At 37.4% G+C, this 21374-nt stretch overlaps 1 protein-coding gene across 5 annotated transcripts in view; it reads right to left on the reverse strand.

Moving 5' to 3' along the window:
* scap (SREBF chaperone) overlaps nt 1–21374 on the reverse strand; it is a 30721-nt gene that overhangs the window by 4397 nt on the left and 4950 nt on the right. For all 5 annotated transcript variants that reach the window (XM_028013268.1, XM_028013265.1, XM_028013264.1 and 2 more), the window contains 20 exons: nt 18085–18202; nt 16995–17152; nt 16408–16628; nt 14937–15042; nt 13648–13820; nt 12099–12225; nt 10105–10217; nt 9922–10016; nt 9708–9806; nt 9263–9475; nt 8120–8499; nt 7269–7418; nt 5149–5350; nt 4944–5059; nt 2547–3078; nt 2037–2122; nt 1734–1816; nt 1388–1554; nt 1187–1267; nt 507–713 (listed from right to left, as the gene is read on the reverse strand). In XM_028013268.1, the coding sequence (XP_027869069.1) occupies nt 507–713; nt 1187–1267; nt 1388–1554; nt 1734–1816; nt 2037–2122; nt 2547–3078; nt 4944–5059; nt 5149–5350; nt 7269–7418; nt 8120–8499; nt 9263–9475; nt 9708–9806; nt 9922–10016; nt 10105–10217; nt 12099–12225; nt 13648–13820; nt 14937–15042; nt 16408–16628; nt 16995–17152; nt 18085–18202 (3427 nt within the window). The remainder of the gene's footprint in view (nt 1–506; nt 714–1186; nt 1268–1387; nt 1555–1733; nt 1817–2036; nt 2123–2546; nt 3079–4943; nt 5060–5148; nt 5351–7268; nt 7419–8119; nt 8500–9262; nt 9476–9707; nt 9807–9921; nt 10017–10104; nt 10218–12098; nt 12226–13647; nt 13821–14936; nt 15043–16407; nt 16629–16994; nt 17153–18084; nt 18203–21374) is intronic.

The raw sequence follows: 21374 nt of genomic DNA on the forward strand, positions 1-21374 counted from the left end.
CGCAATGAAGACGTTTGCAAACGACTCAAAATTTTGTCAGACAGAAGAGTCCCAGTGGCAAAATTTACATTAAAATATCTGCCACAACAAAATTTAAGACCCATGATTAAAGTGTTTCACACCAACTAAAAAAAAAAAAAAGGAATTTAAGGCCTTATTTTAGAAACATGAGCTTAAGACCTTTTGAGGATGCACAGACTCCCTGTTTCATTTACTCGACAAAATGTCAAACTTTAAACCAATAATAGAAAAACTAAAGATAAAGGGGATGAAATAGTATTCATACCCTTTGATTGTTGAGGTTTATGGTTGAAATGAAATGAGGTAATAAAAACCGGTACGTACCGTATATTTGTTAAAGCTTTGTATTTAGTGTCAAAATCCCAACTTTGACGGTTCAAAAGTTGACTTAAAGAATGACTTATTTTTTATTTCACCTAACAAAAAAATATTTTCTGCGGTTCTCTTTGTATTTCTACCGTTACTTTCTGCGACCCGTTCAGTACCTGCTGTATGGAGTACAGTTTGATGCCAGTGCTGCGGTCCCAGATACAGATGAGGTCATCCAGTCCTGAGCTGATGACACAAGAGGTAGTGCAGACAAGGGAGGTGACGTCACCACGGTGACCGTAGACATGACTGACGCGGCTTCCTGTCAGGACATCCCACAGACAGATGGCACCGTCCTGCCCACCGCTCGCTAGAACCATCGTCTGATGAAAAAAATTAATTATTGCTTTTCTATTTGTTTTGAATGATGGAGTATTAGGGCCACGCTAAGAAAATAAAATTGACATAAAATTAAGAGAACAAAGTCATAATATTACAAGAAAAATGTTGTAGTTTTACAAGAATAAAATTATAATACTATTCGACTTCATTCATTCATTCAATGGAGTAATTTCATACTCCATTGTTTTAGTTTTGATTACTTTCATTAAAAAAATCATAGAAATATTATATAAATTAATAAGCTTGTATGTTAAATGTTGAAACTACTTACAGTGCTTTAAAGAATAAACCAGGAACTACATGATGGAAAAAATATATAAAACTACACCCTGTTTTAAACAACCTGAATCACATTTATTTTTCTACAGTCAACTTTGTAGACTAAATTATGTTTGACTATTTGGTGTTCTAGCCAGTTGATAGAAGGGTAAAGATGTATTGTTGTGTTACTGACCTGGTCAATGTAGATGGCTGTGATCCCCCCAGAGTGACCCTGCAGGGTAAAAAGGCAGCAGGAGTCCTCCAGACGATAAACCTGATCAAACAGTAAATAATAAAGAGTATTTGTTTCCTTTCTGTTGCATTTTATAAAAATAGAGAAGCCAGCGACGTTTTAAAACATTCTGGTTGTAAATTGTAGAAGTTTTGGTGTTACCCTGACTGTGTGGTCTTGGCTGCCGGTGACCACCCTGCCTGCTGCCGCTCGTAGCACAGTGATCGGCTTCTGGTGGGCACACTGCACAGAGCGAGTGAGCTGACAGCTGATCAGGTCCTCGCTGCTGTAACAGGGAGACGGGGGCATGCTGCCTCGCCCGGGGGCACCTGAAGGCATCACAGCAGGGATCATTTCTCTGTTATTGCAGCTTTTCAAGGCCATTTCTGTCTCAATGTCTAACACAGAAATGTATTGACATTTTTGAAAGAATATATGTCACATTTACTAATCGTATACCCTAAATAGTGTCACATTTCAAGTCAAATAAATATAAGGATCATCTCACCTCTGTACTGCAGCAGACCCAGAGGTTTGTTGATCTCAACAGTGAAGAAATCTAACGACCCGTTCAGTCGCGCTGCCACGATTCTGAGGAGAACAGAACATCAGAACAGATATCAGAACATGATGCATTTCTTCCACTTTTCACATCCAACTTTACAGAAGTTAAAAACAAGCGAAGAGAAATAAATTAATAAAAGAAGAAAACATTTTTTAAATTAAATAAACAAAAGCACACATATATATAGATGTGTCTTGTTTTGTTTATTTTTGTTTTAAGAAGAAAAGTAAAAGATCTGAGTTTAACCTGTTGTTAAGAAAAGCCAGTGCGGTGATACCAGAGACTCCATCTTCATTACTGCACCGCAGAGACCCCTCCACTGCATCCCACAGCTGGAACCACATGAAAAAATTTACTTTATTTCAAATGTTTAGTTCTTAGGCTTTAATAAATCAGATCTCTAATTGTTGTTTACTTCAAAGTACAGCTGAAATGATTATTAATCATGATTAATTGATTACTAAAATAATCGGCAACTAATTTAGTAAATGGTTCATCGTTAACTGGAGCATATGGACACTGCAAAAGCCCAATTGATGAAGGCCATACTCAGAGCACTAATTAGGCCAAAACTGTACAACAAATATATACATTTTACATTTAAGATAAAAAAAACCCAAAACATTCTGTCAGTAAATATGTTCTACCTGAAACAAGGGTTAGAGTCAACCCTACAAGAGATTTTTTCTGCCTACAGCATCTACAATAACTCTTGAATTAAATGAACCATAACAACATTTATTTAGTTTCACACACCTCCAGTTTGCCGCTGCTCCTCCCAGCAGCGATCAGATTCCCTCTCAGCTCCATGGCCCAGACAGAGCTTTCCCAGTCTCCAGCGGACTGCGTCCCAGCCCCCACAGCCTGATTTGGGGGCCCGGATGCGTCCCCCAGGCTCAGGGTCCTCTGGAGATATGTGGTTGAAGGAGGCGAGGAGGAGGCGGAGGAAGGAGACGGGTACGTAGACGGCGACGGAGGCTCATGCTCCATGTAGGCGCGCTCCACCAGGCCTCCGAAGTCGAACCCTCCTTTGGGTGGCGTGGCGAGGTTGGAGGGAGGCTGGGAGGTAAAGTTGGTGTCGATGAGCGGAGTCAGGTCGGGCTGGTCGGTGAAAAGAGGCGGCCGGGTCGGAGCGGTGCGACGTCTCAGCGGGTAGCAGTCGTCCTCCGATACCCCGTCACAGCCGAGATTCGGGTCTCTAGATTCACAGGCACAGTCGGACTCTGCAGTTATCGTGTCCCAGACGTCTCGCTGCTCCCAACAGCCACTGCTGCTGCATTGTCTTAATCTGTAGAGAAACCAGAACAATCAGATGGATACGAAGAGAGAGCAGCCTGCTTCTTCCTCTAAGAGGTAGAAGAAAAAAAATTGGGAAAAGCCTTCAAACTGCACTGATGTGAAAACTTGGCCCAATATTAATATTGCTGTTTAGGCAGAGATGGTATTTTCCTATACTGAATATTTTATATATTTCACTAAGCTTTCAAAACCTTGGAAAATAACCACATCGCTGACTTCACTACTGCTTCTCTGCTTCAGTTAAAATTCCCACAATCCTGCACTGCATCACTATAACTGTCACGTGATCAACCTCCTCACCTCCACCTCCAAAAACAAACAGCAACAAGCTGGAGAAAAATATCAGTTAATATGGCCCAGTTTTATTTATCGGACCAATACAGACATGTTAAAAATGACTAATATCGGTAAATACCGATGTTGATGTCGATATGTAGTGCATTCTGAAAATAATCTTTTTTACCTAAGCATAATATCACACTGAACAAATATAAATAACCAACTTTTAATTTGAGTATATTTATTCAGCGGAGGAAAAAACCTACTGAACAAAATCACTAATTTTGTGACTGGAACTGTTTCCATGTTGAGATTTTTTCCGTGTTTTGGGGTTTAATTTTTTTAAACCTAGCATTTCCAATAATTTATGCACTGTAGTAAACTGTATGGGGACTTTTGAAGAGATGACCCACAGTATCACAGATTCTTCAGTGCACATAGCAGACAGAGAAAAGTTGTTTACCACATGTCTGTCTTTTGTTTAATGTTACTCTCATCAGACTAAGGCACACAAATCCAGTTAACAGAGTCTACAAAGCTGCACATCTTTATATTTGTGATGTTAAAACACTTCCCAAAAATAGCGTCTACTGGTTGTTAGAGACTTTTTAACAATTAGTTTTGCAGATTTTTGATGCCAAAATGAATAAAAATGGGTCCTCATTAAGCCTCATTGGTAGTGACAATGAGAAATATGCCTATGTGTCACGCCATATTTATGCCCCAAGGAAACAGGAGTCTCGCATTACTAATTAGTTCCCAGGAAACTCATATTAAATTAAAAAAAGCTAATCATAAATTTAAAAAAATATTTTAATCACTTTCATTTTGTAGGAAATGTTGGGGTTGCCAGTAAGAGTGATTCCAGTTCTTTTATTAAAAACTGAATTCTCAACATGCGTTTTCACCCCAATGAACAAATTAACTCATAATTAAGGTTTAATGTTTCCTTAAATTATCAGTGCTCCTTCAATTAAAGTAACAAAGTACAAACATTTATTTTAAATCTACATTTGTCAGACATGACATTACATTTGGCAAAAAAGTTACATTTACATTATCGGTAAGACCTAAACTCTAAAAATCATAATAAAGGCTTCAAATATTTTACTCTGTCACTAATCTAAGTAATGTGCAGGTTCCATTTTCTAATATTTTCATGATATTTGACATTTTTAGCTGTACCAGTAATACAAATTAGGAAATCATTTGGAGGACTCGCTACAAGTACTTTTGCTTCAAGAAATTTAAAGACATTTTATGGTTCAAGTTACTTTTAAACATGTTTGTAGAGCCACAGAGCACAGAGATTAACTACAATGAACAGGAGGGTGTGCATTAGTCATTATTACAAGTCTGCAACGTGGAACCTTCCTACAAAGTCAACCTGACCTCTCTGTGTTTTTATTACAGCATCATAAAATGCAGATAAGGGTTCATAAAAAAGACTAAATGATCTTATTCTTTTCCTTGTCCCAAATAGAAGAATTGTAAATAATCAAACTGGTTAAAGTCTGGAAAGCTTGTAAGGGCAGGTAAGGGTAGCTGAAGAAGAAATTCAGATTGTGACCTCACCGTTGCTTTGGGATCACTGTCAGGCAGTCACCAGTCTGGGCATCCCAAACACGGATCTGTCCCGCCAAGCAACAGCTGGCCAGCAACATCCCATCGCTAGCCAAACACTCGATGTCCTGCAAGAACCAATGAGTGGAGTCATGTTTGCAAACAAGTTTTATAATACCATGAAGCATTTTTATTAGTCTTCCAAAGCCCTTCCTACCATACTGTGTCCCCTCAGCAGTAGAGGAGAGATCTCACTGACAGGTGGAGAATAACCGTAATCGTCGCAGGGCAGGTCGCCTCGTCGCCGACGCCCGTGAGCAACACCGTTTCGGCCATAGTTACGGGGGCAGAGAACGCGGTAGAGGCAGAAGAGCAAAAGAACCAGCAGGACCCCTGCAGCCAGGCCCAAAGCAGCCACCCTGGACAGGAAGTGGGGAGAAGAAGGCAGAAATGACAAAACTCTCTCAGAATATGAGGGCAGTAAAAATTTTGTTTCTAATCCATGAACCAGCGATCATGTAAATATCTGCACAAGTGGAGATATTTATGTCTTAAGCATATTTGACAAGATCCTCACCAGCACAAGGAAAATCTGCCTGCGTTCAACTGAGGAATGTGGAGTTAAAATGATGATGAGATGATGACCTTCTCTGAGCAAAACTGGCTTTGCAACAACTTAATGTATCCAGTAAAGTTTGGAGCCTGAAGAATCCTAACATGAGCAGAATTTTATTATTTTACTTTCTAAACTACAGTAATCTGAATTTTTCTTTTTTAAAACAGGAATTAAAAATGTAAAAAGTAGAGCAGAAAAAGGAAGGATTTAATCAGCCTTAGTTCTAAGTGTTAAAACTTTCAATTATTGGCCTGTAAAGAAACAGTCAACATTTTGTCATTTACTTCTGAAAAAAAAAAAAAAGTTTTCTTTTTTATTCCGTTTAAATCTAATGAGGGGATAAAATGTATCTGGTCTTAACTCTTCATCTAAGAAAAGAAGAAAAAAAAGAGAAAAACGTAACACAGAACTGACATAAATAGGAATAATTAAGCCATGATTTGTGCTTTATTTCTTTATTTTCACCATTCGAGCCAGTAAAAACAGAGGTTTCTAAAGAAACCAGTGCACATTCCACTTCTGTGTAAGAACCAGTTTATACTTGACTCCAAGGCAAATCGCATGTTATCTCAACAAAGCCTCAGGTTTATCTTTACCAGCATGGGGCAGCAGCAATTTTCCAGAAATCTGGCAAGAGGACACGGAAACGTTTTGTTTTGAATACTTGGAATCTGTGTGAGACATTCCCAGTAAGAGAATCTCCCAGCCAATTTAAATCTATTTTACCAACTTATTCCCCCCTGTGGTAAAAAAAAATAAAAATAATTGTTCTAAAAAGAAGCTTTTTGGGTTTCATCATATGCCCCTCATTAAATTATGCAACACCGATCTTTAGCACACTGGTCTTCTATTTGTTTCAGGGTCAGATGAACTCAGCAGCCTCTTCTCCAACTGTGACCCTGACCCAAATATTTGAAAACTAACATACAGTCTGAAATGAAAAGATCAGCTTCCACTCCAGTGAACTGCAGTTGGGAGAAAACACAATGTCTTATATAACACAGAAAAAAGACAACTCAACTCCAGACTCTGACATTGTTGAAGGTAGATGAAGAAGATGATAAAACACGACTGGATAGAAATACTGGCCTTTATAATATCACACATTAATTCGTGAATGTAGCCTAATAATGATTTGAAATTAGAAAAGTAGTTCTAGATTTTATATGATTAAATTTGGAACTTCCTTTTATATAATAAAATCTGAAACTTAGCACAACATCTCAGTAAACTATAAAACCCAGCATAGTTTAGCTGCATAGAAATCCTTTCTCAAGAGGATTAGCTACATTTTTCTACAACTTAATGCCCCATCTGTAGATTCAGATATCAACCAGTCAACCGGGCTGCAAGTCTGATATTAAAACTGTCCGTTACTCTTTGGTTCTGTAGTAATTCTTACAAAATAATTTGGAAGCCCTTTTGCACAAAGTACAAGGCAACTACTTATTTAAAATATATGAAATGGGTTACATGTGGTAAACAAACATTCTGTTTATAAGACCCAACTTTTAGATAAGCATAGATAAATACTACTTAAAATTATTATTTTCACTAGGTTCACCTTAAATACTTCCAGACTTGTTTGGTCTAACTGACATAAATTCAGGAAGCTTTTTCTGAATGAAGTAAAATATTCTTTGCTGATGTATTTAAAGGAAACAAAGTGGGTTTGTTTCCCAAACAAATACACAGAAGTCTGGGTATTTCGAAGTACTTACTTGTAGAGGGTGAGGTCTGTCTGTATATCTGCAGAAACTTTAGGGATTGGTGGAGGAGGGTGTCTCGTGTCCTGAGGGTGACGCGTGTCAATGGCCTCCTGGGGGCTCAAGTGAATCGTGACGGGAATTACCGGGAGAAGGCTGATATATCTAAAATTGACAAGGAGGATGAGATTTTTTATCCAAAAATTGGACTTTAAATAAAGGAAAACACAGCTTTAATCTTTCATGCCTTCTTGAAAACAAAAAAGAAGCTGAAAGCAATTTTGACGGTAAAGTCAAGGGTCAGTAATGTTAGATTTATTAAGAATGTCATATTGCAATCGTAGTGCAAACATTAGGATACCTTATTTTTTTACTAAAATAAAAAAGCATTTTTATACAGAATGACAAAATCCACTCTTAAAGTAATAGAAGGTTGAAACAAAATAAAAATGTATTTCTTGAATGACTGCCAGATACATGTTTTTTATCATTTTTAAGATTTGTTAAAAAAAGCAAAAAATCCTATAATCCTGTTCTTGTTGCTATAATCCTGTTTTTAAATCAAAGAGAAAATCTGACCCAACCATGATTTCAATGCAAGTCATTTGATAAATGTACCGCTGTGATTTTACTAAAGTTACTAATAATGCTTTGCTAGCATTTTAGAGCAAAGTTTACACATTTAACTGGAAACTGAATCAGAAGGAAAATAAAACCAAACCAATGTATACTAAGATTTGTTTTCTATTTGTATACACAAATCTTTTACTAGTTACATAAAGTTCAGCATAACAAACGTTTAAATCCAGTCTCCTATTTAAAGTTACAGACAAAATTCTAAATTCGTAATTTGAGGCAATACTCACTTCTTTGCTAAAGTTATATTGTAGTAGCTGAAAAGCGACGGCCAATGTCTAAAAGACAATCTCCTCCATCCTTCCTCATCTTCGGCCCCCCAGGTGATCTGGGGCATGGAGGGCGGGGCATGGGGAAGAGGTCCTGCTGGGCCAAGGTGGCCTTGTGATTGGTTTTCAGGTAGGGGAGTTGGAGCCGGAGCACGGTGGATGCTCAGGGTGCTGGTAGGATCCCCACCACGGAAGACCGGTGCCACTGCCAGATGGGGGCTTAAACCGCCACCGCCGGAGTCCCCCAGGGGGTTCTGCTCGGACACCTGCGCAGCCAGGTAGGTGCGGATTCCAGCCGGGTCCGTGTAGACGAGGATGCCGATCCAGATTACCGTACCAGCCTGAAAATGTGGAGAGAAAACACGACTAGAACTTGTGAATTTGTTGAATTTTGATTGGCTTTAATAGGTTTAATAAACCTTAATAAAAATACTACTATTTCAGAATATTAAGATGAAAAAATACAAAAATATTTAAAATTATTTGTTTTAATTTAAGCCAGAAAAAGTCAAAATCCTGCTGCTGATAAAATAACAAAAAATGTTATGTTACCTACAACATTTTTTCATTGGCATTTTGATTTTAATACATAGACTTAATTAAAAATACAGAATAAACATAGAATAAATTTAGTATGCTCCAGTAGTCTTCATAGGCAGATTGTTTGTGTCTTTCTTGTAAGTGAGGAAAACGTATAGAAACTTCCTTTCAACCAGCTGACCAGCAGAGCGCAGCAACAGTTGGGGGAGAAACAGCACTACATTAGTCGAATATCTGTACAACTAGACTAGAGACATCTCCAGCCACTTCAGGACATCGTCTAATAATCTTATAAAAACACTGCAAAACACTTGGTATGAAGGACGTTTTTATGATTTTGAATCCACCACCTTTAGAGTTAGTTTTTCAAAGAAAAAGTAAAAATAAACACCTTTGGCCTTAGAAACAAAAAAAAAATATGAAAGTTCAACTTTAGCTACAATAGTGCCTTAATAGAAAAAAAGCAACCAGAATTGGATCAATCAAATAATAAATTGACTTAAAACTTAATTTAAAAACTAAAACCAGTCACAACACATAGCAAAAAGAGATGAGCTGTCTCACCATGATGATGCGCTGGGCCAGGCGTGTGCGGGCCAGGAAGTACACAACACGCAGTCTTTTCGGGAGCCTCAGGTTCCTGAAGGCCGGGGTCTGCAGAGTGATTGTGTGAGGGGAGGGCCGAGGCGGAGGAGGGGCCTCACGTGTTCGCAGGGGTCCCGGTTTTGATGGAGGCAGGCCGGCTTCGGCGGGAAGCCGGCGGTTCAGGTCAGCCAGCTGTAATTAATTGAAATTCATTTTTAATATTGACGTTACCTTCACTAAAGTTGCGTAGGAAGTAAATCACCAATTTCTTGATTATTATTTATTCGCTACACACAGTTGTTTACCCTCCTATGCAAAAAACAAATAATAAAACAACTTAGACTGTATCTGAAGTAGGACTCCTTCTCAGAAGTAAAATAATATGTTTTCTTATCATATGTTTGTTTTTTCATGCAAGTCTTACCTCCATACGGCGAATATCTATAGACAGGACTGTTGTGAAGAAAAACATCTGCAGAAAAAAGTCAGAAACGAGCCCCACGACAGCGAAAAGACAAAACTCCTGCACAAGACAAAAATTTGTTTACATCACTTTATATTCTTAAAGTTTATCTCTTTTTTTTAAACAAAATCATCTTGTTTCTCATGATGCAATGATTAAAGCAAATTTCTCCAACCTGGATAGCTGGCACCAAAGTGAAATATCCAATCAGGATGATGCACAGCTCAGTGGCCATGTTCTTCATGATAGACCAGCTCTCATTACTAAGGCCTAGTGAAGCAAAGGACAAAATATTAAGGGGTGCTACATGTTTTTAATCCCAGTGAATCCTAAAAAGATGACTGGGTGAAAACCTTACCCTGAGCAATTCGAAGTTTGACCTCAAGGTCAACGGGGGTGGAAACCACAGACTTGGTGAGCACCAACACATTTTCCAGGCCGATCACGACAACAAGGTAAGGGAAGATCTCACTGCAAGGAAACAAAAGGTACATTAACCTATTAGAAAACAAACAGAATGAGTCAAAAAGCTTCAAACTCTTAAAGAAATCACAACTGGCGTTTGCAGCATTGTCAAAGCGTTTTAAGGAACTCTTCTGACTGACAAAGACCCGTTCTAACTTCCTAAACACCGTTAGCATATAGACATCACATTGACACGTTGAGCTGAATAAAAGTTCTCTGAAGATGTTTCTCCTGGATGTTTGACTCCCCTTTCAACGAAATTTGTAATATTAGCTCCATTCCTAACAAGATGGTATGCAATGGGAGGGCTGATATGACTGAGCCATGAAAATAAAAAGCATGCATTGGTGAAAAACAAAATCCAAAAATTAAATCTTCATAAACAGAAAATTCAATGAATCAATGAGATCAATTTATTGCCCAGACCTACTTTGGATATGAAAGTGAATGCAGCTACCATAAACTACAAAATACAAGTGGAATAACACCTGAATAATCCACTTTCATCAGATTTATCTGGTCCTTAAGATAAGCCTCTTCAATTAGTTATAAACACATAAGAAAATCAACCACAAGCCAAATAAATATAATCCTCATTCACCATAAAAAGCGGCTAACATTAAAATCATGTCATAAAAATGAGAACACTGATACAAATTGCAATAGAATCTCTTTGTCAAAGGGATATTTCTGAGAGAGAATAAAAGTTTGCTTCAGGAAAACAGCCAATCAGAACATTTTGTTAGCAACTGATTGATGCCTGAAGGGAATTTCCTCCTATTCCAAAGTGACGAGAGATTAGTGTGAGACTACCGAAAAGCAGGAGCTTTGGAGGTAAGTGTATAACTGGGTCACAGAGGAGTCAGGAGCACTATATATTACATCACACACATAAACACGCCTACACACATGAGCGGGATAAGCTCTGTAGCCTTGAGTGTGAAGCCAATCATGACTAAGCAGAGTTCACACCAGCCAAAGTTGCGTCTTTGGAGTTATTAATCAAACAACAAACATTTTAAAAATTAGAGTCGATCAGTTGTGCATAGAAAAAGTCATCAGTTTTAAAAATATGGGTCTTCCAGTTTTAACAGTTTGTTAAGTTGGTGCTGCCCGGGTTTTGTTTGTACAAGCCCACCCCTAATGAGCACAGCCTACGGCAGACATGCGTGGATCTTAGGCAGTGGTTGAACACCAGGGTGCCATTATCACGCCACAATATCAGCTCTTTAATAATCCTCAAATGATTGGATGAACCAGTTAACGTCAACAAGACAGAATCTCCTCCCTCTGAAGTAGTCCAACCCACTTCCTGTCCTATCAACAATGACACACTGACTTTTGAGTTCTGGTTATAAACATTAACAGACATCAGTTTGAAGTCAGCGTGGAGGAAACAGGAAGTCTGAAGCATGTGTGTCGGTTGTGCGTGAATGCAAGTGAGTAAGCAGAATAAGGCAACAGATAATGAAACTGACAGTCTCCTAGGGGAGTAAATGTTTATCTCAATAATGCATACTGAGGTAAATAAATAACATGAAGGGGATTCCATAAGAGCTGTATTGTTCTAACAGCAGTACAGAAACTAAAAGTTGTGATTTCACAACACATATCATATATGAACAACATGGGAGTATTACTCACTGTCATATAGTACAGTTTAAACAAATCATCCTAAATTACATTAAGATCCTTTCAGCAGCTTTTTGAACACTTTATTGAAAACAAAAAAAAGCGCTGGGTTTGAAGAAATCTCTCCAAACCATAAAGTGCGAAAACTGACAAAAAAATGTTGAATTCTCACCAACCATGTCTGGTGGTGGAGGACAAACCAAACCTTTTTACGTTATCTTAACGAAAGCATGAGAAAAATGTGGGCACTCCTACCCTCCGTTCAGTGTGGGCGTCAGGCCAAACAGAGTACACAGGCCCACAGACATGAGCAGGGAGCTGAGGACTGTCACCACAGCAGCCAGAGCCAGGCCCCACTTAGACTTCACCATGTCGATCTTACCTGCAAGGACGGAGGAGAAGGTTATTGATTAACTGTTCATTAGAGATTACTTCATCCCTTTGTTGCTATCTGGTTACTAATATCTGATGGACACATTAGCCTGGATATAATTATTTTACAAACCATACAGTACAGTTACATGCACAGTTAACCTTTAATTAAAATAACATATTTTTAATAAAGATTTGTACATTTTATTGCTTAGCACAGCAGTAGCTGTAGCTATCAATTCTTTCTTTCACAACTTCAGACCTGCAATAGCATGAAAAAAAGCCTTTATTTCCCTCTATTAAATGTAACCAATTATTAATCCAAATTAGTTGTTTTATCTCAAGTTTACATTACAGCTTAGTTAAAGTAAAGTGAACATTCTGTCAATTTTAGGGTTTTAATAAGTAAAGAAAAAAATCAATTAGCCAAATATCTACATTTCATCTTCTTTGGCTGTGCTCAGTCATAACAACAACTTAATTTTTTTGTTATGGTTGAGTAAAACAAAAACTGAAATTTATTGACTGATGAAAAAAAAAAAAACAAGAAAAACCACAAATACCAATTAATGAATTAATGAAGAAAAAAATTGCTTCAGAGTTGTCTGAAAACAAGTAAAGGTTATATGTAGTGAGACAAAATGTAAACCAGGAAACCGTCATACTGCTGAATTAATTTAAAGTTATCTTAAAAAAACTCTACATAACTGAGTTTAAAGGTTGCTAATCTATTTAAACCTAAATTTATTTCTATCTTTATTTTTACTACATTACCCAGATCTCCATTTGAAGACAGAGTTGAGATCTCAATATCACAAATGAGGTTAAAAAAGGAAAGTATGTAAACAAATAATGAACACTGTGTGCCTGTTTTGAAGTAACAGTAAATTTAGGAAATTTTTTTAGATTCAAGTAATATCTCAAAAAAGTTAAATGAAACTTGCTGTTTTAAGAATAAATAGGCTAATAAAGCTTTACAGATGTTATTAGCATAATAGGAGGATATCAAAAAGATTACTGACAAACAGTAAATAAAAACTGCAGTCATACACAATTTGTTTGGAAACATTTGGAAAAACTGCTTTTAAAAGCGGTACAAAATGTCTTTTAACTCATTGAATTTGAATTAAGTCTTTGTCTTGAGTACATACTGTATGTTTGTCCTCTGAAGTAATGTTTTTCCTGGAAGCTGCTGGAGGTTTGCTCGCTGCATTCTTACAGAGGTGTGCAATGTTCCAGTGTGAGGATAATCACACGGGATTATCCTCACACCAGACAGGAACAACCTTGGCACTCAAGCAAATGTGCACAAACAAAGGCACAGAGGCCACTGGACTGAATGTACCCTTTACAAAAAAAAAAAAAATAACAAAACGCAGAGTGGAGCCAAAATGGATCAAAGACACAGGACGGACGTGCAGCGCAGACTTACGGGTGGAGAAGTAGATATAGGCGAAAAGGATGATGTATGTGGTGACGAGGGGAATTAGTTCAGCGATGCCGATCTCCTCCTTGAAGTGGATGTGAACCATGTGGTCGTCTCTCAGGCTGCAGTTGGCCGACGGGTGAAGCTGCTTCAGATGGGTCCGTAAGCTACTCAGAAAGCTGAACACACACACACGAACGTGACGATAATTAAACAAAACAAAAAAGTGCAAAGGAGTGTACAAAAGCAGTTTTTTCCTTTTTTCAGTTTCAAAGGACAAAATTTTAATATTTTTTGTGTATTATGGTTACGCAAAGCGCTAATACATTAGAGCAGCGTGCAAGTATGAATGCTTTTAGAGAATTAGGTGTTTAAATGCAATTGGGAGGACCTACAACTGAATTGAGCTAGGCTGAGCAGTGTAACACACAACATATCACCAAATAAATAAAGGTAAACACAAAATTATAACCATATCATCTTTTAAAGCTAAATTCTGGTCTAGTTCCTATGAATATATCAAGTAATCAAACAGATTTGGGTCCAAAATGATTAAATTGTACACAGATATTACATCTAATCTGATGTAATAAACAGGACTCGCACATAAAGTCAAGATGTTCTGGTCTCAGCTTGTATATTTGCAGCGGTTTAATTCTAAGGCCGGAAAAATAATTTCCTTTGTGCAAGAACAATGCAGCCCTAAACACTTCTGTAGGAGTCCTTTAAGATTAAGTTTTAATTTTAAAACAAAGAGTTTCTTCAGCGGACTCTGATCTCGGGCTGGGAAATAAATTCATTGAACTAAACATCAAGTTGAACTTTAATTATACTAAGAAAAACATTAACCTACTTAGGTATTATATTTAAAGTTAGTTGTGGGAAAAGAGTCCAACAAAGACATTCATCTCATCGCTTTTGTGAACAAAGTTAGTTGTTGGACTTCCTCTAATTAAGTTCGTTAAATGACTCACAGTGATTTGTTGGACCCAATGACGAACAAATGCATGTTGGATTGCAATAGATACTTCATAGTAATTTCTGAACATGTAACAAAAGACATTTTACAAGTTTTAAGCAGAAAAGACCTTGGAGTCCTCTGACATTTAAATTATACAGGACATTCACATTTTAAATCAACAGGTGTTTCCAAATTAATGTGACATTAAATACTAAGAGGAAAAAATTCTTATGTTAAAAACATTGATATTCCAGCCAGTAGGATTCATGACTGTCTAAATGTCTAAAGTATTAAAAATATCACCCAAAAAAATTGATTTTTTTTTTTTGCTCACCCTGCATCATAGTTAGAAAGAACCACAGTGATTGTGTATGTGACCACTCTCTTCCTGTTGTAATGACTGACTCCTGTGTACTTTCCAGGGACGCCAAACAGCAGGTCTGAAACACACAAAGACTGAATTATTTTTTCTTAACCCAAAACTGCAGCAAATTGCTCTAAATTGCATTTTGACGTTGTGGCCACAGACCATGTGTCAGACAAATGACTTCAGCATGATCAGGAGTCACTCCTCGGTTATCAGGAATATGAGGGTGTTCATTAAAGATGAAACAACCACCATGTACCTCACTCGTATGATATCATTTATTACTGCTGTATAAAAGCAAGACAGACCAGCGTTTGGTACATGTTGATGTCATGCTGTTGCAAGGAGATAAAACAGTTACTGGATAAGCATCACTTGAATGGAGAGGTGTGTCAATATGCTAGGATAAATTTATATAAGGTCTACAGAAATTAAACTGCTTGTGCAAAGTCAGCATAAAAGCCTTTTAGTTCACTAGTTTGATTAATCCTTGCTCACAAGCGACTTACAATAGGTGATCCAAGATCATTTGAAAGAGCATTACATTTGAGATTTAGTTTGGGTTTAAGCTAAATTAAGCAATTACCTTTGCAGAAAGCAAACTTTCTAAAATCTGTCTGATTTGCCATTTACATACATTACAAGCACATAAATTAATGTATTTTTTTTAAGAATTTCAGCATAAATATAAATTATATACTAATAATAAACACATAAATAATTATATAATCATGAATATTTTGCAAAACTCTTACATCTTACGAACAAAATTAATGAATACAATCCACTATAATCTAAAATTTGCGTTTTTTGATAAAAGGTTTTTGCCCTAAGATGAGGTGGTGTTTCAGCTGAACCACAATCAATGTATTTCACAAAACTACAATGGAAACATTTTTCAACATCACACGAGTCATGTGATCGACAACCAGATGTTAATTCTGGCGGAAAAGACGAAGAAAGGAGGATCATGGCGCAGTAAGTTTTTTAATAAGTTATCGCATTACCAAACAAATTTACATGTGATTTTAATAACATTTCTTATTTAAAGGAAACACCATAATTGCGAAACATTTTGTCAACATTTTGTACACATTTATAATGGAAACACAGCTAATGAAGGCCTCAGAGGTTTTGTTAAAAAACATTAGTGAACAGACAGCATCACAAAGACCAAATGACACACTTTTCAGATTTTTATTTCCAAACAAGTTTAAAAAAACCATGTAGTTTTCCTTTCACTTTTTAAAAAATGCACTTCTTTGTATTGGCCTATCGCAAAAAAATTCCAAATTAATCCAATGTTTACATGCAATGTGATAACAGTTATGGGGCTAAAAAAAGTGAGAACAACAACTTGATGGGCTGGGGTTCTAGGTTTAACCGTCTCCCTCTGCATCCATCCTGCATAATCATCAATCATCAGCAGAGTTTCTACCTCGCAGTGTCGCTGAGGTGTGCAGTCCTTTCGGTTCGTGTTTCTGAATAGTCTTGAGGAGGTCCGAGTCCGAGTCAAACAGATCCCGCTGGTTCTGCCAGTAGTTGCCAGGAGACACAAGGAGGCAGCCGTGTTCTGGCAGCACTGACTGCATCCGCCGTAACCCTGGAAACAAGTCTGTCACCTGGAGACACAGCGCTTCCAGGCTTCGAATGCCAGAGCTGGAAAGAAAAGAACCCAGAAGGTAGAAGTGATTGGAAATGTTAAAAAAAGACAACTTAAAGAGACTCAGAATTCAAATTTAATGTAATAATATGACGATATGGCTAGTATGTCCATATACTGGAAAACATCCCAGACCATCAGCAAACAAGGGCCTCACCTACAAATCAGTGTGCACATCAGTGCTTGCACAGTGCAGCTGCCAAACAAGTGAAAGAGGTTTGTTTTTTTTTTAAAGTCATGAATGTTTTCCTTTTTTGTTGACACAAATCAGGTTGAGGTCAGCAGTTTGTTTGACCTGCAAAACGTGAGGACGCCGGCTTATCACGAAAACAACAAACTGTTGGTGCAACAGGTTTGTTTACCCATCAGAGTGGACGTGGTTGCGAATCTCTTCCAGCAGACTGAAGACTTTCCCCAGAGGCGACCGAAACACGTCCACCGGCACGAGGCTGCTGTCCCACGGAGACACGGCTGCCTTCACCAACACCTGCTGGATGTAGGCGACCGGAGGCCCGTGGTACTACAGCACAAACACAAATACAAACACACACCAACACACAGACAGGTGACTTATTCATAGGAAATATAACTCCTGTCAGGCTTTTTTTCCTGATATTAACCTCGATGGTAAGAATCTTGCATGTATATAGTTCAGTTACATGAATCCTGCATTGCAAAATATTATAACTTAAAATTAACATTTCAATGTGACAAATGAACAATTATGTACAGAAAGTAGAACATAATTGATAGTTAGAAGCAAAATGACTCATGATTTTTGTATTTCTATTAAGACCTGCAAGACAATACTTTGCAGAAGCATGTTTTAAAAATCAACTAAAAGAAATGGTTTTCATGTCTTGCAGGAGATTTGGATATTTTCATTTTATATGATACTGCCACAGAATTGCAGTAGGATCAGAGCGTTAGTGGTGATGTGCAGCGTTAGTCTTTCAGGTACAGAGTTTTTTTTTATTTAGGGAGAAAACAGAAAAGATGGTAAAACACATTTGTACACCACACCTTTCAGATTTTATTTCTGAAATCTGAAAACCATGCATTTTTTTCTTATTTGTTTTTAACCTATGGTGGAAATCTTGTGTGAGACAATCTTAAAGAGGTTTGTCTACTTCATACATATAATATATTAAAAGTATTTATTTAGCTGCAGATGTATGTTATGTTAAATTATCAAGGATTTTTCATAAAAAAATTATATATTATTGCATTTTAGGCAACAAAAGTTGTTGTTTTTTTTATTTACAAAATAAATTTAATTGTTTATTTTAATCTTTTAATGTATTTCTAATATTGTATATAAAAAAAGACTGGTGCTTAAATAAAAAACAGAATGTGCCAATTATTTTATCCGATTAATTGTCATATTAATCAATTACTAAGACAATCATTAGTTGAAGACCTTAAATACATATGTAACCTCTAAACTCTTACCCAGTCTGGTCGTTCCAGGTCTCCCAGAGGCTCATGGGAAGGGACGCTGTAGTCTTGCACCCCAGTGGTGAACTCCACAGGACCCGTTCCAGGCAGGGGAAGCCTCAGCAACGGATAGCTGGCAGAACGACAACACAGATGCTACCTGTGAGGCCAGATGTGTTTTCAAAATATATGTCAAATATTTTATTAGAATAATAAAATCAATGAACCAGTTCACTGTAGGAGGCCACAAAGAAAGTCACAAAGAACCGACTGTCATACAAAATCTGGGTGTTTCCTTGTTTGAGGCTGACAAACTCTTCAGGGAAGATGAAACTGGAACCTCTGGCTTTTCCTGTTAGTCCCAGTTGAACATGCTACATAAAGAGGAAACTGTTTCATTTTTCTCCTACAACTAGGTTGGTCCATCTCAATCAAGAGTCAACACTATTTACATGCCTGGGCCTGTGTGGGAGGGCAACATTGTCCTGCTTGTGCTTATATCAACAAAGCAGGAAAAATGCTGCCATTACTGAGCTGTGAATGATGAATGGAGATGTGTGTGAGATTCAGATCTTTCTCTGAGACAGAAAGAAAAGCCCTGAGGGGGGCAAGTAAATGTTTGCAAATGGACTAATACAAGCAAGGTCTATCACAACAAGCAATAAATACATTAATCACATGATAAATCAAAATGAGTTTGATCATCTATATCAAGACAACAACAACTAGAGATGCTTGCATTTAATATAATTTAAAAGCTACAGTTTGAAAGATTTTTGCAAACATTTGATACCCAGTACAAAGTAGTTACTTTTCACATTTTTTTCTTCCTACAAAATCCTGCCTGGCACTTTTGCATGTTAAATTTTTGAAATGCAATTTTGGTTACAAAGACTTCATAATTCATTTTAATTATTGTTGTTGTTTATTTTGGATTTTGCAGTTCCAGTGTTAGATGTTCTTTAGAAAGTTTTTTTTTTTTACCTTTGAGTGTGTACTTGCATTAATATGTCATTATCATTATTAGAATAGTTGAAAGTGGGCTCAAATTGTTATTATCATTTATCACAATAATATCTGGGACAATTTATCATCTAAGAAGATTTTTTTTATCATTACAGGCTTAGTGACATCATCTCCAATCTTTAATTTCTCTCAGTCTTAAAATGACTCAAAGCGGCGTTCTCAAGTTAAAAATAAAACTGAGCGCTTTCTGCCTGAATTAATTAGTCTTTCTTGGTTTTATGTGCACCAACTGGGGGCTGTTGAAATGAGGCAGAGAAATCTCAGTTTGCTGATTCACTCGTTTTGATTAACGTTGACCATCCACGCATTCACTGAAAGTGCATGATGTGCTCTTGTCCAAATATTTTTTACTCTTTTAAAAGTATTTGTTCTCTCTCTTTCATTCCCCCCGACCCCCATTAAGCTTTCCATGGCCTCCTCCAGGGCTTCTAGGTCACTGTACCTACACAAAAGCTTCTTTTGTGTTTGGCCAAACCCCCTCCTGTCAGGCAGTTGGAGAGACAGGCATCCCATTCTCACAGGGCCACTTTCTCACAGCCCTCTGCCCCGGCGTTGCCTTTAACAGCCTTGTCGATGAGCTCTTTCCTCCCTCGCTTTCCCCTCGGGTGGCAGCCAGCACCCTGCCGCAGCGTGCTGCTGGGCGAACACGCAGCAGGTGCATGAGTGTGTTTTAGATTGGCGCGATTGTTTTACAATCCCTGCACTGATGGGGCCCAAGCAAGTCTCTGACCTATGTCCTCTCCTTGGACCACTTATTTAGCAAGAGCAGACACTGTATGTGCACGTGTTAAGTGAGTGGTGGTGTTGTCAGTGGGGGAGCTGTTTTGTGTGTACAGATGGCCTTGAACTCAGCCAAATCTTCTCTTTATTCTGTGCAGTTCAGTGAGTCCACACTGTATGACAACTTTGCTCACCTTTCATGTGTTATTGGAGGCCGCATGTCAAAAACGGCAAATGAGTCTCCAAAATATTTTTCACAAAATCAGAGCAAACTCCAAGTTCTGCAAGAACAGAGCAAGTCTGAACATAAAGTTTTCAAACAGCCGTAAATGAAAAGGTGTTTATAATCTCTAAAAGACCTGCACTTGAAAACAAGGGAGACATCATGATAAAATGAAAGAGACCTTCATTAACCAGAGAATGTAAATAAACACACTTTAAACTATTTGTCCAAAATAAGCACATCATAAAACAAGAATCATTAACTGGGTTTCTGGAGGTTTTACCAACTCAAATTTAAGACTTTTTAAGATCATAATAAGTGGAATTTAAGACCTACATCTCCAAAGAAAATTTCAAACTCAGTCAGCCAATTGGTGATAAATTTGTACGAATTTGACGAACACAAAAAGCTAGCTAGCTAGCAAGAGTATGTTAGCAGTCAGTTAGTGGCAGCCTCGAGTCACAAAACACAATAAGGGTGTCTGAGTGTCTCAAACTTTAGTCTGACAGAAAATCCTGTAAGATAAACAAATACATAGAAATAAGAGATTAAACAGTTCCATCAAGTCTAAATTTAAGACTCGTCATTGACATATTAAAGGACTACTTTCAGCTATTTTAAGGTCTTAATTTTAGATAAATTAATTTAAGGCTTTCAGGATACACAGACATTATGATCTTTTAATATGAAAATAAATAAACACTTTAAACTACAGTATTTTCCAGAGTATAAATCACTATTTTTTCCATTTATGATCCTGGGATTTACAATCACATTTTTCTCCCTCTTAATAACGTATTTTTAGTCCAATAAGGAATTGCCTAAAATAAGAATCATTAATCAGCAAAAATATAAATATAAAACAAGTTCTGACCTACGAAAAGCACAAAGAAATGTTTAACTCATGTTTGTTAAACGTGAAAAGCAGAACGCAGAAAGCATACAGGGCCTCTTAGCAACTATTTCACACTTTGACAGGCACAACCACAAACCTCAGAATATTTTTCACCAATGTGATAGACCAACACATAGCAGTCTGGAAGAATGGGAGAATTAAAAAATGGACTAATTAACATTTTCTTTCAAATAAAAATCCCGAAGCTCCAGTAGTGAAGTCAATTGCTCTTAAATGTCATCTCTGCCCCAGTATAAAGTCTTTTGAAGCATCTAACAAGCTTTTCTCCCAGCATCCCTGCATCATTCCCACAGCATGATGCTCCCACCACTGTGTGTTAAAAGGGGAATCATGAATTTATCAGAGTACACAGGTTAAATACAAATGCACACCACAACGTTAGCACTTCATTTGTGAATAAAAATTTTAAACCGTGCAGAC

Source organism: Xiphophorus couchianus, chromosome 3, assembly GCF_001444195.1.
Source record: "Xiphophorus couchianus chromosome 3, X_couchianus-1.0, whole genome shotgun sequence".
Classification (NCBI taxonomy): domain Eukaryota; kingdom Metazoa; phylum Chordata; class Actinopteri; order Cyprinodontiformes; family Poeciliidae; genus Xiphophorus; species Xiphophorus couchianus.